Source organism: Amblyomma mixtum, chromosome 8 (genome assembly GCF_055824585.1).
Source record: "Amblyomma mixtum isolate Tamu chromosome 8, ASM5582458v1, whole genome shotgun sequence".
NCBI classification, from domain to species: Eukaryota; Metazoa; Arthropoda; class Arachnida; order Ixodida; family Ixodidae; genus Amblyomma; species Amblyomma mixtum.
This window is the reverse complement of record NC_143019.1, coordinates 11,502,598-11,519,112: the sequence shown is the minus strand read 5'-3', so window position 1 is coordinate 11,519,112 and position 16,515 is coordinate 11,502,598. Positions and strand designations below refer to the sequence as shown.

Genomic DNA, 16,515 nt, shown 5'->3' with positions numbered 1-16,515 from the left:
TTTGTGTCGTCTCAACTCGGATATTTAGGAAAATAATTCGTAGTTTGCTTTCAAATCGGTACTTAACTGAATGGATATTGTGCGCAGACACCAAAAAAAAAAAAGAGACTGGTCTAGCATGCAGCACTGCATAGGTGAAGGCTGGTGTCGAGCGTATACCTCACGCAATTCTCCAATGTATTTATCCTTTTCTGTCAGCGCCTTTTCATGCTTTACGTGCTTACGATCAATTTCAGCCAGGTCGTGAAGATGTAAAGCTCAAATGCATTGTTTCTCCTTATAAGATACAATGGTTTGTGTATAAGGACACTGCAAACGGTGCCCCGCCGCAGCGGCTCAATGGTTACGGTGCTCGGCTGCTGACCCGAACGACGCGGGTTCGATCCCGGCCGCGGCGGCTGAATTTTGATGAAGGCGAAATTCTTGTGCTGTGAGATGTCAGCGCACGCTAAGGAACCCCAGGTGGTCGAAATTCCCGGAGCCCTTCACTACGGCGTCCCTCATAGCCTGAGTTGCTTCGGGGCGTTAAACCCCAATAAACCATAAACACTGCAAATGGAACTTGGTGGTGGGCAATACTCGACATCAAGTGCGTAACATCCACTTAAAGCGGTTACGCTGATCACATGCCTTCAACGTTTTGGCGTGACTCTTATCGATAAAAAGAGAGTTACAAAGACGTGTTTATTTCGCTACTAATGTTTCATGCTGCATTATCGTACTTTGCAATAACAGCTTGATTACTGGTTATGCCGTTAAACGCTCATTGTTAAAAAGCACATCATAGTTCCTTTCCTAGTGCAAACTTTGATGTAAACAGTGAACGGAGGGCATGCTGATATCTATTGTAAAGCTTAAATTTGTAATAAATTAAACCAGCAGGTGTGGGCAAGCCAACCCATTTTTTTTTTAAGTCTCACCCGCTCACATCTCCAGAGACAATGGGATAGCATGCCAAAAGAATGCGCAAAGAGTTTTAACGCAAACTTCTTTATCGGTTTCAATTCTTCTGCGCACTAGAAGAACGTGAAAACAAAAGGAAGAGACAGGAGCAGCGCTAGGGAAAAATTGGGGTATTCTCTTCTTTGCCCTTATCATATCATCATCATCATTCATCATGATTTATTGTACCCTTAAAGGTCCCGTCTTGGACATTACATAAGGGAGTAGGGGGAGACAGTGGTGTGAAGCGGTCATAGAAAGGAATGTGGACAAAAAAGCATAAAAAATAGCAAGAATAACAAGTTTGACGTGAAATTAACGTCAGGTAATCCAAATAATACAGAAATTATATGACAAAGCAGTGGTATGTAAAATTAAACATTAAATTGTGCGGAAATTAAATAAGTGGGAAAACACTTGTGGGGGGGGTGACGCAATGACACAAAAAGCAGTTCAAATTGCAGGTGGAGCAGTGCGAGGGAAGTAACTATAGTTGGTTCAAGTGGTCTGTTAGTAGCTGTCTAAATCTGGTGGGATTAGATTCGATGACATAGGTTTCAGGTTTTGGAAGGGTTTGAAGAGCAAGGTAGAAAGAAAATGATAAGCAGTATCAAAGTTGTTTTTGGTGTATTGTTCTTTCTGTTTTTTTTTCGGTCTTTCGGACTATTTGAACAACTGAGAATAAAGTGCACTGGACCGTAGATGGAACAGGAAACCCAAGAGCTTCCTTAGTACCGGATATACTGTAAGAGCGCGAAAGATGACAGTGTTACATTATGACAAACTCAAACCAACTCGCCCAGCTTTTTCTCCTCGAGTAGTAGATCGTTAGTATCTGAGAAGAAGCTACAGCGAATATCACGTGGGAAGGTTGTTGCCTGCGCCAGGAAAAATTCCTGGACGAATGGTTGGAATATGGTGGTGGCAGACGGAGCGACCATAATATTATTCCGCGTCGTAGTTTGTCAACCGCATATATAGCTGACATCAGATTATTCTCACGCCTTTCCAATTCCCTCAAGATTATTTTTACGCCGGAATTTTAGGTCGGTAGCATCTTAATTCCTTCGAACAGAGGCAAAGTTTTATGTAGTCTTGCATTTTGATGTAAGAAGGGGGTTTTCCAGGTTATGTATTTCAATACGAAAAAAACTCTTGTGAGGAAACTGAAAGTCCTCCATTCAATGCAACCACTTGACTTGGTTGTAGTGACTGGTTACATAAGTTCACATCGCAATATGGCAGACGCATACATAGCAGACATCAGATTATTCTCACGCCTTTTCAATTCCCTCAAGATTACTTTCACGCCGGAATTTTAGGTCCGTAGCATCTTAATTCTTTCGAACAGAGGCAAAATTTTATGACCTTAATTCAATACAACCAATTGACTTGGTTGTAGTGACTGGTTACCCTCAGAATAGAAATAAAGTTATCCACCTGCAGGAAGCATGTTAGTGCATCTTTTCATCGTTGCCGGTGCTAAAATTTCTTCTGCCAATGCGAGATTAAGTGATAAAGACAGGAAACTATGGAATGGCCGTTCGACGATCAAACCCCATGAAGCCGAATTCTCTTGCAGCACAATGTGATTTGCGAGGCATATAAGATGCATCTTATCTTCGATGCAGCATCGGATCTTCGGACAACTTCCCGTCACTTTCCAGTGGTTGTTTCCTATAATGAATTGCTGAATGCAGGATAGAGGAATTCAAGAATAGTTTTCTTGCATGAAATCAATTCCAGCTGTTAAACGCCATCGTAAAACACGTACTGCTCAGTGAGTCGGTCTGACATGCTTTAAAAAATGGCGCCAAAAATAAATGGCACTGAAAGAAGAACACGTGCGCAACAAACGCAGCTGCAGCAACAACTGATAGTTTGCTTCAACCTGTACAAAATAAGTAAATGTAGCAAAGGAATAAGCATTCAGATAACCTATACCTTCTTGCACAACGCCCAAACAGCAACGCGTTACAGCACCATTTTTTCGCTGTGTGTCACAAAACTCAAAATATGCCAGTTCATTGTCAGTGACGACACTAAGGAGTCATTAGCACACAGTTACCAGCCATTTTTTTTTAAATTTCCAAAGCACATATTATTCTGCTTATTAACTCATTTTTAGCTTCACCCAAGACGCGTTCTTTTTCGATGTATGGTGGACACTCATAGGCCCTAGAGTGCACAATTTTTTTCTGTCCTTTCCTGCTTATCCTGCTTATCTACTGTTTCCTCAGAAGATGGTGTCGAGTGCTTATAGGAGTAGCGATCGAAAGGAAGTTTCGCAGAAGCTTCGAGAATCTCACTATAAAAAAAATAAAAAAAAAATCATCAACGCTCGTCTTGCTCCAAGTTTCAGAACAAGAGTTCTATCATTGGTTTTAACATTCGTTAGATGTTGGGCAGCTCAAGAAAAAATAAAAACAAAAATTGCGCTGCCCGAACCGCCAACCCCACAATGGGCGCTGGTTCTCACAGTTCGAAACAAAGGTTTACGGCCCTCATTGCTTGATCTCGCGTTAAACTGGACGGAGAATCTCAGTGACTCTGCTGTACCTGGAAATTTACTCTAATGGCTCCAGAGAGGTACTATTTGCAATAATAGGACAACACACTGGGAAGCGGAGAAAGAACAAGAATGGATGATGCACTACGCTGACTGAGCACTGCCACCTTATACGCTCTACCGAACGCAAATATTCATAGAGAAATTGCCTAAAAACAAGAGAAGATAGCAGGAAACAACAAAAACCAGCAGAAAGACTGCCAGGAAGCGCACTCATGCATTGACAATCGTGCAGAGGATGAAACAAGAAAGACTAAATTGAGTACAAGAGAAGAACAGATGTCCTTTTTGTAACAGATGCGGGTGGAGCGCTGGTCGGGTTCGTACCAAGCTTGTTCTAATCATCTGTTCATTGAAGCTATAGGAAGTTGAGCCGCTCACTATTCTTGATAAGCGCCTTCTCAACAACGCTACAGGTAGAAGAAAACAAACGTTTTAATGAAAGCCACGGAAAGACGGCACGATGTTCTTCAGTGATGCTCAGTTCTACGTAGGTGCAATTGCTTTGCATAAAGGAGAAAATACTTTGGCGTCACCAATTTTTAGTACGCGATGTCAAAATACCGCTGCTACTATAATGTTCCTCGCTGGTGATCCGTCCACAATATTTGGGTTAACGTGCAGTCACCAAAATGAGTGCTCGTTGATCCACAGTGGGGGGGGGGGGGGGGTGTCCATAGCTTTTTGTAGCGCTATCTCCAATGCGGAAAGAACAGGCATTATGGAATTGCAACATGGCGAAAAATCAGGACAGTGGTGGAAATTTATTTCTTCCGTGCAATTATTCTCCATTTGAAAGCATTCTGGGGTGCGCTTATATCCTCTGGCGTCTTTTTGACCTAAGAAAGGAAAAGGAAAGATTACTACGCTCCTACAGATTGCTACAGAGAAGCAAGGAGGAGGAGGACAAAACATTCAGTCTGTCTGACCCTCCGTTCAGAGCACTCTCAGTTGGCGATGTATGTGGCGGATTTGGCCGATACCAACTGGGGCCGGCCTCTTGTCACCGTTCAGTGTAGCGCGTCCACAATGACACATTTGTATGAAGACTCCCACGTTAAAGAGGGGCAGTGAAAGCTGGTAATGGCGAGGAGAAAGTAGTGGCGACAGGGTTAGTCGCAAGAGCGGAAAAGTGGTAATGCTCGTTGTCGGCGCCTCCGCTGTTGTTGGGGCAGACTGGATGTTCAGGCTGTTGTAGGCTGGGTTGCGTGAGGGGGCGAGGCGGGGGGCGGGGGGTGGAAAGGTGCGCATTTGTGCGCTGCGAAGAGTAGCTCTTAGGAGGATAGGCATGCAGATTCGAAGCTACTTGCAGTGGTGCGAAATAAAGACAGACATCAGTTCGGGATTTCTGCATTGTCGAACCAAGTTTATTTGCAACTCAAAATATTGGCTTTGACGATTATCAAGAGTTTTTGCTTTACTTATTGTTGAAGCATAATTTGCAGCCTTGTCATCACAATTAAATTGTTCTTCGGGAGGCAGTACCAAGTGATTCATTGCGCGGTTTCCTTCAGTGCTTTGTAAAAGAGCAATTCGAATCTCTTATAGAACATGTCATTCCACAGCTGCTGCATCCCAGCGTTAAAGAATAAGCTTAGGTGTATGCTCGCTTGCTTGGCGATGTCTCCAGCGCCCTCTAGCACACATACCACGCCCTGAGTCGTCACTGGCACAAGAGGTCCCCCGTATGAAAGCGATACTTCCTGGTTTGACTCCGACACGTTAACACGCAGCTGCGCAGTCATTCGCGTGAGCGATGAGCGGAAACTGATGCTTCCTTCTGCCCCCGAGCAGTGTCTCCACGGGCCCGTTATCTCGGCGCCGAAACTTGCGATGAGGTCCACCTGTAGCATCCGTGTGCCGTTGACGCAGTAGGGCAAGAGGGGCCCATACTGGGAAATTTTGTTGAGGCCATTGATGGTAGCTTCGCCTAATTCAAGGCCTCCGAACTCTGGCCTGAAGGACTGCGAGCCAATGTATGTCTGCTTAGTTAACTGTTCCAAAAATTTCTTGAAAGCGCCGTGAAGGTCGATGCCCGTGAAGCCGCAGGGTTCATCTGTTACAAGAGGTCAAAATAAATACAAAATAAGCCATAGCATTAAGGAAAACTGCACCCTGAAAAACTCGATGGAGTTTGCATTCAAATAACATAGAATCTTGAAATGAGAGTAATAGTTGTAGGCACACCTTGGTAACAGTTGTAGAAACGGCGCTAATTCGATAAACAAGTGTGCTCAAGATAATATACAGCCATCGAAAAAATGCCAGCCCAGTCGGTTTATGCGAACATGAATATGTGTATCTAGGGTGCGGCTGTTTTAGTGTGCACATTAATTTGACTATGCGCAGAGTTCTAAAAAGTTTGGCTGGATGGAGTGTTCGATAAAATTTACTAACCGCTTGCGACATAATTTGACCCCTGAAGAAAGAGTTTAGAAGAACGTCAATTTGGGCTAGATGGTGCATTATTTGAGACAGAAATGGTAAATAGCGCTATAATAAGATGTACACAGGAAAGACTGACAAAGGACATGCGCTAACTTCATCTGATTTTATTTACTGCAAAGCCAGCAAATATATGGAAAATTCAAGGCACGCGCAAAAAAAAGCCTGTTGTACCGGTTTTTTCTGCGCGTGCCTTGAATTTTAATCTGAGTATGCTTAAGCCACAAAACACGAGGCTGTGTAATACGAGCTCACAATATTTTCGCACGTCGCCTTCCCTCTTCTATATATCAAGAGTCTGGGGCGAACGCACATGCATCTAGATAGGGGAGCGAGCTATGCGGCTCTTCCAGTGCAGCATATACTCCCCGAACCAAAGCGCACTGTTCATGGAACAAGAATTTCGTTGACTGCGGTGATTCGGCGTGGTGGTCAATTATACGGCTCTTCCAGAGACTAAACAGACCCATCAACATAAATAGATCACATCCCACACCAGTTTTTCTCAGCAGGCAAAAATACTGTAGGGATGTCCTTCTTAAGTAGTAAGGTGGAAAATTGGGCGAATTGAATTTTATTTATGATGAAGTTAGCGCCAGAAACGAGGACCAAAGTGGGAGAAAGACACAACAGGAGCTTAAGTGTTCGCTGTAATATGTCCCAGAAGAACACAGCATCATTTCACAAAATAAGACAGTGGTCAATGGCCCCTGGCGCATTGCCTGCTTCAGGCAACAGAGACTTGCAATGAAGTTTCTTTTTACATATTTAAAAGACATTGGACATCTCGATAAGCTCTAAATTCATCTGCACGTTACCTTCATGCATTCTTCATGCAGTGAACTTCGTCAGCCCATTTGTCGGACTATGCACTCCATCATTCCATAGGTCACATCAATACTCGCCATTGCATCCTTAGTACCCATTTCATGGCCGCATTTCAATTCAATTCAATTCAATTCGTTTATTTCACCATATGCATGGTAGGAACTCTTGGGCAAAAAGCTGCTCGAGGCAGCTTGACAGGGCCCAAGAGACCACAACAAGACAGGCCAGCGTGGCAATACAAAAGCCCAGGGAGAAGACAAATAAAATCGAAGCTGACATGTTCATACATGAGGACACGCAATACAAATCAAGTAGGTAGACAAGCAGTTAGTATTGCAATAGTGCAGTCAGTCATCAATGAGCGTATTACATTAGATGTTCAGTGTACATTCTAGATGCAGGAGAGACAACATTTTCAAAGTTCATTATTATACTAATTACAATACGAAGTCAGACATTTTATAATGTGGCACATAAAGGAAAACATACTGCATGTATAAGAAGAAATAATAAAAAAGAAAAACCAGCTTACACATCTTTAATTTCAAAAGCAACAACTACATTAGACATAACAAAACCAACATTTTGGAAGTGAGAAACATTCAAGGTAGTGTTTAGAAACTTTGTCATAATGTGTTAAGAAATTGCTGCCTCAACTGGTTTATCGTAGGATTAGTAGGAAATATGTACGTGTTTAGAACCGAAGGGAGATTATGTTTTAGTGACTGATGTTTATAATTAGTTCGAAAGCGCGGAATGTACCAGTTATCAATGCTTCTGGTAGAAAGAATATGTTCGTGGCGCTGTAGTGATGCGGTTGCAATTACAAAGTCATGAAATGGGCCGTTTGAAAAATAAAACGTGCGCAAAATTCGGAAGTAGTACAAAGAAGTCACAGGGATTTTTTTATAGGTTGCGAACAAGTGACCAGTGTGCGAGAGGTATGGGTGATTTCCGATGTATCGCATGATCCTTTTTTGTAGTGTAAGAATTTTATGCTTATTGGTACCTGTAGTGGTGCCCCAGACAAAACTGCAATAGTGGATGTGGGATGCAAATAATGCGTGATAGAGCTGGATCTTTATCTGCGTAGGCAGGAATGTTCGACAGCGTGAGATCGCCCCGGCTGCTGCGGATACTTTCTTGCATATGTTCTCAACATGCAAGTCCCAGTTCAAGTTACTACTAAACGTGACTCCAAGTATTTTGTGGGATTCTACAATTTCAATATTTTGGGCTTCATAATTTATTGGGTGATTAACCTGAAATTTTTTATTTTTCGCTCGGAAAACAATAATTTTGGTTTTGGATGGACTCAGTTTCAGTCCATTGGATTGTGTCCATAAGGATAATTTTAAAAGAAAGTCTTCGCATTGCTTTACCAACATACCTACATCTGGCCCCGGCATAAGTATTGAGCAGTCATCGGCATATATGATAAACTTCACTGATCTGTCAATGAGGACAATGTCGTTAATAAAAACATTAAACAGGAGAGGCCCTAAGAGGCTTCCTTGTGGGACGCCTTTATTAATGGGTAGAAAACTGGATCGGTGATTTCCCAGGCTTACCATCTGTGTTCTGCAGCTTAAGTACGATTTAATCAATTCTAGAGGAGTACCACGAACTCCATACCGGGACAGTTTATCTATGAGGATTTTATGACTCAAACAATCGAAAGCCTTCGTGAAATCTACAAAAAGACCTAAAGTAAAGTAGTTCTGATCGATGTTATGTAGTACATACTCTTTCAGTGTTACGAGAGCAGTTTCGGTTGATCTCCCGGCTCTGAAGCCATGCAAGTCTTCACTGAAGACATTTTTTAACGAAAAAAATTTAATTAGACGAGAAAAGATGATTTTTTCCAGTCCTTTGGAGAAGATTGGAATAATGCTTATTGGTCTATAATTTGCTACCGTGTTTTTATCACCACCCTTGTAGATGACGGAAACTCTTGAACGCTTCATTTCACTTGGAAATACGCCAGTTTCAAAGATCAGGTTGTATATGTGCACCAGCACGGGAAGAAGAAAATCTAACGCATGTTTTATCGGCTTAATCTGTAAGTTATCGCAGTCCAATGCAGCACTATTCTTTAGGTTATTGAAAGTTCTGTGCACTTCTGTTTCGTCTGTTGGTTCCATAAAAAAACTATTTGTGGGGCTAGACTCTACATCTTGTCCTGGTTCTTGGTCTGGTGGCACCGTCTGTATTGTTGCAGCAATGTTGACGAAATGCCTGTTGAAATATTCAGCAAGGGACTTGCCGGTGAATTCGTGGCCGTCCACAGTGATCTTATCAGGGTGAAAGTCTGAGCGGTTGCGGCCCAAGACTTCGTTTAATGTTTTCCAGGCTACGTCTGGCTGTTTGCCTGAAGCATTAGCAAATAACTGGTGATAATATGCAAGCTTAGCCCGTTTTAGTTCGGCATTAAGTTTATTCCGGGTCTTTTTAAATTCTACAAGTGACGCTGGTGTACGCGAACGCAGAAATGAATGGTATAGATGGTTTTTATGCCTTATCATTTTAGCATGCCACTTCGTTATCCACGGCTTTCTGATTTTCTTCGATGGCTTAGCTGTTTTGAAGGGAAAGTGCTTTGTGTAGACACATGTAAAAGTTTTGATAAACACGCTATACGCTTCATCCGCACTTGTCTTTTCAAATACAGAAGACCAGTTTACTGCACTTAGTTCATTTATGAATGATTCTAAGGCATCTGTTGTTACGCACTGAAAGGAAAATGGATCGCGGGATATACTCTTTTTCTTGTCTGGGTCTCTTGAATAAAACATGAATACAGGACAATGGTCACTGACATCGGACGTGATTGTACCAGCATGGTGAACAGTCGTTTCAATGTTTGTAATAATTAGATCCAATGCTGATGAACTCGATAACGTGACACGAGTGGGTGTAGAAACTATGTTTCTGAAACCAGTTGAGGACAATATATATGTAAAGTCAATAGTTGTATTACTCTGCTCTAAAACATCTATGTTAAAATCTCCAGAACATATGAGTCGGAATCTATTTTCAGAGACGTATTCCAAAAACTGTTCAAAGAAATTGAAGAAGCATAGCATATTACCGCCGGGTGGGCGGTATACAACCGACACAATTTCATTGTTGGATCGCAGCGCCAGCATTTCATAATCCGCAGTAACCTTGCTATATTCTGGCACAAGGTCGTATTTTTTAGAAGCTTCTGTATATATAGCGGTGCCGCCACCTTTTCGGCCTGGGCGGTTAAGGAAAAAACCTTTGTAACCATCAAGCGTAAGAGGGTTACAGCCTTCATAGTACCAGGTTTCAGTGAACATTATGGTGTCTATTGGAAAGGAAAATTGACTTAAAAGATTGTTAATGGCATCGTGTTTATTAGCTGCTGAACGGGTGTTCAAATGTAAAAGTGAGGCGCTTGCTAAGGATACAGGTCTAATGGATTCCGGTAAAGCGAAAGTTACATAATCCATACTGTGCGCCTAAGCGGGTACTTCCGAGCTAGCTGCTTCCGAGCTTGTTATCGTTGAGAGGTCACGTTCTCCTGATATGTGTATAATCTTAGACTTTTCTGTTCTCTTTGCAAAGATTTTACCGTTAAACGACCACACAGATTTCCATTTGTGCTCCGTTTTCCTTTTGCTGGCTGCACCGAGTAGTTTTTTAAGTGCAGGACAGAGATGCTCGTTTACATACACTGATCTTCGTTTTTTTTTTCTTCCACCTCCTCCACGCTTCTCTCCTTCAGTCTTTAGCTCCCAAATTCCCCTCCCTACGCAGAGTAGCATGCCAGCGATATTGAAACGCCGGCTATATTCTCTGTTTTTCATTAAAGAGCCTCTCTCTCTTTCTCTCTCTCACAGCAGGTCATTAATCTTTCTTGGCGCAAACATCTTCTTAGCATGTAGCCGTGGATTGAGAGGCAGCTTCGATGTGTGCTGTTTAACGAAGAACATTTTTGTAGCAGTTGCATTGGACTTTTGCTTGACATGTTTTAAAGCAATCGTGTCAAGGAAGTCCACCAAAGGTTGCCGATACAAAGTTAGAGGAAACAAATACTCTATCAGTACTTCAGTCACTTGCCTTTTGGAAAGGCTACACAGGTAAGCTAAAGAAAGCGCACTCTGAGAAAACAGTGTCAAAAACTTCCTGAAGGAATCCTCCTAAAGGCTCGCCACCAAAGTGTCTGTTCGGTGCGAATAGGAAAGCCACATGAGCATCATGACGCTTAATACAGGCAGCTATTAAAAAGGGGTGGTTTGATGATTTGAAAAACAAACAGGCTCGCACAAGGCGTGGGTTCCCATTGGGAGCGCCTTACATTAGTAGGGAATATTCTATCAATCGCTTGCGATGTGTTCCTCGCACAGTGGGGAATCTCCACGCGAGTTTTGCAGATAAAAAAAAAAATGTTGCACGCTTGAGCTCGAGCGAACAGTGACACTTCCCTACCCATCCAAACCAGGGTCTGTCGCCTCATGGAGATTGTCTGTGAATTCCAATAAGATCCACTATTGCGTATTTAATCCTGAGGAACCCTTAGCTACATAGAGTGTCAGGTGAGGTATAAGGTGCGGCTCTTAAGTTAGATAAATCCAAGGGATTTTGACTGGGTCATTTCGATGCCAGGCCAAGTCATTCTGGTGGCATAAGAAAGGACTGCGGTGCACATTAGTACCTACGGGCTTCCTGGAGCACTGAGGAACGTCCGTTCGACTTGCTTGAAGGGAGGCTGTGTGTGTTTTGTGGCAAGTACAAAGAAACTTCAAAAAAGAAAAAATGATATATACATTTAAAACACAGCGCCGATGTCTACGCACTTATGTGCAAAGCGAACTCCAGGCCGCTGAATAGACTGATTAGCGTCGTACCGTCATACTGTTAGGTATAGATTACGTGTGCCCAAATTTTCCAATTTTTGCTGTATTTATGGTTATGAATCTGAGTAGTTCCCAAACAAAGGTTTATTTGTATTTTCCTAGAAAGTGTCGCTGAAAACAATGTTGATTCATTTATCTCACTAGTCTGTAAATTATGTTTAAAACTTAGGGTGATTATTAGGGATTTTTTATATTACATATGACGCGTATGATGCACATTTGTCATGATTCTACCTGCTGGTCGTGCAGCAAGCCTTTTGGTTTTGCGTGCTTAAAGAGTTTTCGCACTACATTTAATATAGATATGAAAATAACTTTGAAATAGGCTGTCCATGTAGTCTGATGAGTAATTATCAATGCAGGATCCAGGACGGTGTAAATTAACCCACTTATACGCGCGTATTGAAAGTGGGATCGTAATAGAGGGTCCTCTCCGGCGTAGCTACTGGTCTCGCCATAGATATATCGAAAACAGAAATATCAGCAAAGCGAATGTAGAGCTACTGACAACAGTTTTTATTGTGCTTGGAGGTGGTAATTTTAGAGCCACTTGCATAGGAGGTAAAATGATTTACTTTTAACCAATCTTTGCGGCGTGTTTCTGCCTGTAACATTTAAGAAAATTCTGACTCGACCTGTGGATTCGCATATTAGTTACCTGAGAGATCAGAAGCCACTGAAAGCTTGCTGCGGGCAGTGATTATTCCTCTTAACTTATGTGACCGTTGCGGCTTTGTATTAATGAACAGGCACGAGGTAAAAAAAAATTGTCAATAAAAAAGTATTAAGATAGGGTAGCCGGAAGCCATTTCCCCCAAAAACAGTGCGTCCAAAACCTTATTTAAGACAAGAAACTTTGTTTTGCAAAATGATTAATGTCACCACTGAACCTCTCAAGAAGCGCAGAAGCTATGTGGTGCTCAAGTGCTGAGTAGAAAGTTGAGTACTGAGATATGTAGGAGAAAAAATTTTATATAAATAGTCAGCTCCTGGAATTGGAGTCCATAATTACATGGGAGATGAAATAGGACAAAGCAAGTGTGAAGCGTGATGTCAGTTCACGTCAAGGAACCAGAACCTATCGAAATCAATCAGTGGTTCAAAATTACGGTGCCTCTCGTTGCCTGGCTACGGCGTGCCTTAGCATACCATTTCACACTGTACAACTGACGTCGGATATTTAGCTCTTACCTGTTGCGGATTGTAGGGAAAGGGCCGCTCCAACAAAGCTGAGGACCAAAATAGCTTTCAGCGAACCCATTATGAAACATGTACCTGGAATAGAAGGTTTCGCCTTATTAAAGCACATACAGATTCATACCGGAATGTGTATCACAGAGCAGCTTTGTGGCTCCAAGAAACTAAAGAAAACATTTTTAACCTGCTTGGTGCTGCGCTGACGAGCTCAAAACGAGCACTGTTTAACTGTGGAGCAATGCTTTTACAGATATGCACAGAGATTCATCACAACGTCTCTATGATTCCAAGCGCTGCGTGCTCAAGAAATTGGGCCATATGTTGAGGACTTTACTCTGACAAGCATTTGTTATAAAAAATCTATCAACAAGAAAGCGTCGGCACATAAAACCATCTGATACTGTAGGTAGGCCACATGCTGTTCGGATTGCAAAATAAAAACCCGTCAGTGCGCGAAAATCTTGGGTAATCTGGTCTGTCATGAGGAAAAGTGATGATCACTGTTAGCGAAGGGTGTTTAGGATGTAGCAGAAGCACTGCGCTGCCAGAAGCCAGAAAAAACTGTTTTTTTTCTCCAGTGAATATGCTTGGTTGTGAAAGAGTTGCAGAAAATTTCGAACAGGTGCATGTTCCAAAGGGTGCTCCTAAAATCATCGAAGTAAGTGTTGTATGTTAGATCTAGTTTCTGGCTTCATGGGTTTGAGTGTTGCCAGACTTCATTCTCACAAAATGGACTAGTTTGTTTTCAGTTATGGCCAACTAACGTATGGCTAACGTATCATAATCCCAGGACACGCATGAAGGTTGGGAAAATTCTGCGTGAATTTAAAATCCCAAAATGCGAAATGCAACCATTTAACACAAGTTCATGGGAACAAGGGCGTAACTAGGAGCTTCAATTTTCTTTAGGCGACTATTTAAGCCAGAGTTCTCGTAAAGGGAGGAGGACACTTTACATTCCACACATTGCCGCATGTAAATGGCACTTACTCTATGAAGATAAAGATACGTATTAAGTGCACGTCGGCTGTCCAAGCGTGTTTGTGTTCTGGCGAAGTAAAATCTCAGTAAGACCGCATGTTAAGCTAGTTGGAACGTACTCTGAATGACAGCGCAGCGACAACCCAAGCAGCGCATTTAATGGACTCAATATTGGAAATGAATGGTCTTACTCTGGGCCTTTGTTGGACCAGCCTTTGGCAGTATGTCCGATATTGGGCCGATTTCCTCTGCTGCATGGGGAGGGAGACAGGGAGGGAGCAGGAGAGTGCACTGGGCACTGACGGCCATGTTTGCTTCCTCTTTCTCTTGCCTATGCGCTGCTACTCAAAGTAGAGCTTCCGAATTTAAAGATTCCTATCAAAAACTTCCATCTCCAGTAGACGAGTTAAATAAAGTTCACAACGCAGTTTACACTTACTCGGTTAAAATCCTCTTTTACTCTTCGTGTTATTTCCTCGACTTTTCTAAGCATTTTTTTAAGCAATGGGACCAACAGCGGTAATGAACAGCAGCAACAAAAAACTAAAACGAAATACTCACTTTGAAAATCTTCTTCCGAATTGGAATATTCGTTTAAAGGCGATCCGACAGCTGAGTGGCTAGGCAGTGGAGTCAGCTGACACTGGCTTGTTTTTCACTTGTTCAGTAGTGAGTTTCTCTTCGTGTGCGACTTAATATAGTGCTCAAGTCTGGAGCGTCTGTTTTCTGACGTGCGTCCAAGAAGGGCACGACTGTTTGACACCGCTTGGCGTAATCATGATAAAAGTGCAGCCACCGCAGCCTTGGCTCTTTTTTGATACGCTGAAGACCTCTGATTGGCAGAACTGCTAACACGGTTACGACCAAGCGAGAAATGATAGCGGCCTACGTCTATGTGAGCTCAAACATGCCTTTTACATTTAGGCGTCCGTCTGAAACTAAATCTTGTTGTTTAGAGATAGAATAGCTGTTTATTTGCGTACATGGTTTCGGGAAGGTTGGAAATGTGGCTGGGTTGCGTTCTTAATCTTATCGATCACAATAAAATAGCTATAATAAACAAAAATATCTAGCTGCCTGTTATGGAGTTTTAACGTTTGCTTTTTTAGTTATATCTTTAAGTAATTGTCCTCTGTGAGTGGTCTAAGCTCGTGTGAATTGTTAAGACCACCTTGGGGGCAAAGGAAAAATCTTATAGCTATTTTTAATGAACTACGCACATCTGCATAGAAGTTATCACATTATTATAAAGGCACCTCGTAAGAAGGTTTCGTACAAAGGGTAATTACTTGACCAGAAACACAAAAATATCAGTTTTATTTCAAAGAATAGGTAATGAAACAGTACAATACTGCTAAAGAAATGCCACTAAAAGTAACATCGCCGCAAGCTTCCAAAAATATCAATGTTGCATTGCAATGTTTGCAATACAATGCGATGTTGCAATAACAATGTTTCAATTGTAAGAAACGTCCCAGGTCAATTCGAAGTCTCATTGAATAGATGAAAGACACTTTTATTTATTAGGCTTTCAAACCCACTGCTGCACGTGACATCCGTAGTGGCGTATCGCTCCACATTAGCTAGTGCTTGATAGTAAAGTTAAGCTTGGTGGCCATCAAATGCCCTTAAGTTTTGCGCTGCGACCGTCGTTGATGAAGTTTGCGTTTTTCGCTATTTGCAGAATGAATTGACTGTCCCATCAAGAGCCATGGTATGATTCATGTCGCCATGTGTGGCAGAGCTAATTTTAGTGGAGAGATTTGTGAGCTTTCTATAAAGCCGGTACATTATTCTGTTTGTTTGGGAATAGCTTATGTCACTGATCCGAAATGGGTGTAGTAGTAGGGTAGAATAGTAGTAGTAGAATCAATGTAGTTTGCGTGCCTTTCGGCACCTCGGAGATATGTGGGCTGGTAAGTGCTTGCTTCCTCTTAGAGTCCTTCTCTTCCTAGCAGATCACTTTCCATCTATCCCCTCTTCTTCCACGCAACCCGCTTGGTGCGTTACAAAATCTTCAAAAATAGAGAACTTGTCACAGGGCAAACAGTGATACTTCGAACGCGTCTGGGTCCTGACCACTTAGGCCCTTCGTCGCATGCCTCTTGAGTAAAGAACTCAGGTCACAGGAGCTTGTTACGGCCTCTACCACGGCTGAAATGATTGCCCATTGCTTTACTGTGGCTACAGATCTTGTTGTTCTTCCTGAGAGCCTAGTTCCTTGCGCTCACATAGTGCGTGCAAAGAATCTACGAACGAAGAGAGGCGTCGTGTTTACAATCTCTCTTGTGAGATTTGGTGACGGCGGATCCTCATCAACGTGCAGCCTGCTCGGAGTAGTATAGTATCCAAGGGAAGGCTTACTGGAAACTGCGCTAAAGACAAGTCTGCTGTCTGGGAGTGCAGCTTTGAAAGATATGTAATTTACTGCCATGCTGTTGCTGTGAAGAATAAGTTCTTATTTAGGTTCAAGACGAAATTAAGTTCAAGATCCAGCGTTACTCTTACCTCTGACTCATGAGGAATAACAAGCAGGCGCTAAGATACATCGTTCTTAAAGAAATTGTTCTGGTGTTTCTTGTGACTCAGAAAGAATTCGCCGCAGTTGAAATAAGTCACTGAATAAATAAATATTTCGACGGAGGGAAACTAAGATCAAAATCGATATAC

General features: G+C 42.3%; 1 protein-coding gene across 1 annotated transcript; it reads right to left on the bottom strand.

Moving 5' to 3' along the window:
- Positions 1-4,856: 4,856 nt before the first annotated feature.
- LOC149331341 (uncharacterized) lies at positions 4,857-14,562 on the bottom strand. Its single transcript, XM_089555471.1, has 3 exons — positions 14,407-14,562; positions 12,859-12,942; positions 4,857-5,567 (listed from the first exon to the last, which is right to left on the bottom strand). The coding sequence occupies exons 2-3, from the start codon at positions 12,926-12,928 to the stop codon at positions 5,005-5,007; spliced, it is 633 nt and encodes a 210-aa protein (XP_089411597.1). The 5' UTR covers positions 12,929-12,942; positions 14,407-14,562; the 3' UTR covers positions 4,857-5,004.
- Positions 14,563-16,515: the final 1,953 nt, after the last annotated feature.

Bases quoted from the DNA above. Each gene is read 5' to 3' on its own strand.
- LOC149331341 (XM_089555471.1), bottom strand. From the start codon at position 12,928: ATGGGTTCGCTGAAAGCTATTTTGGTCCTCAGCTTTGTTGGAGCGGCC. The intron at 5,568-12,858 runs GTAAGAGCTAAA...CTCTTGTAACAG, and splicing joins TTCCCTACAATCCGCAACAG to ATGAACCCTGCGGCTTCACG.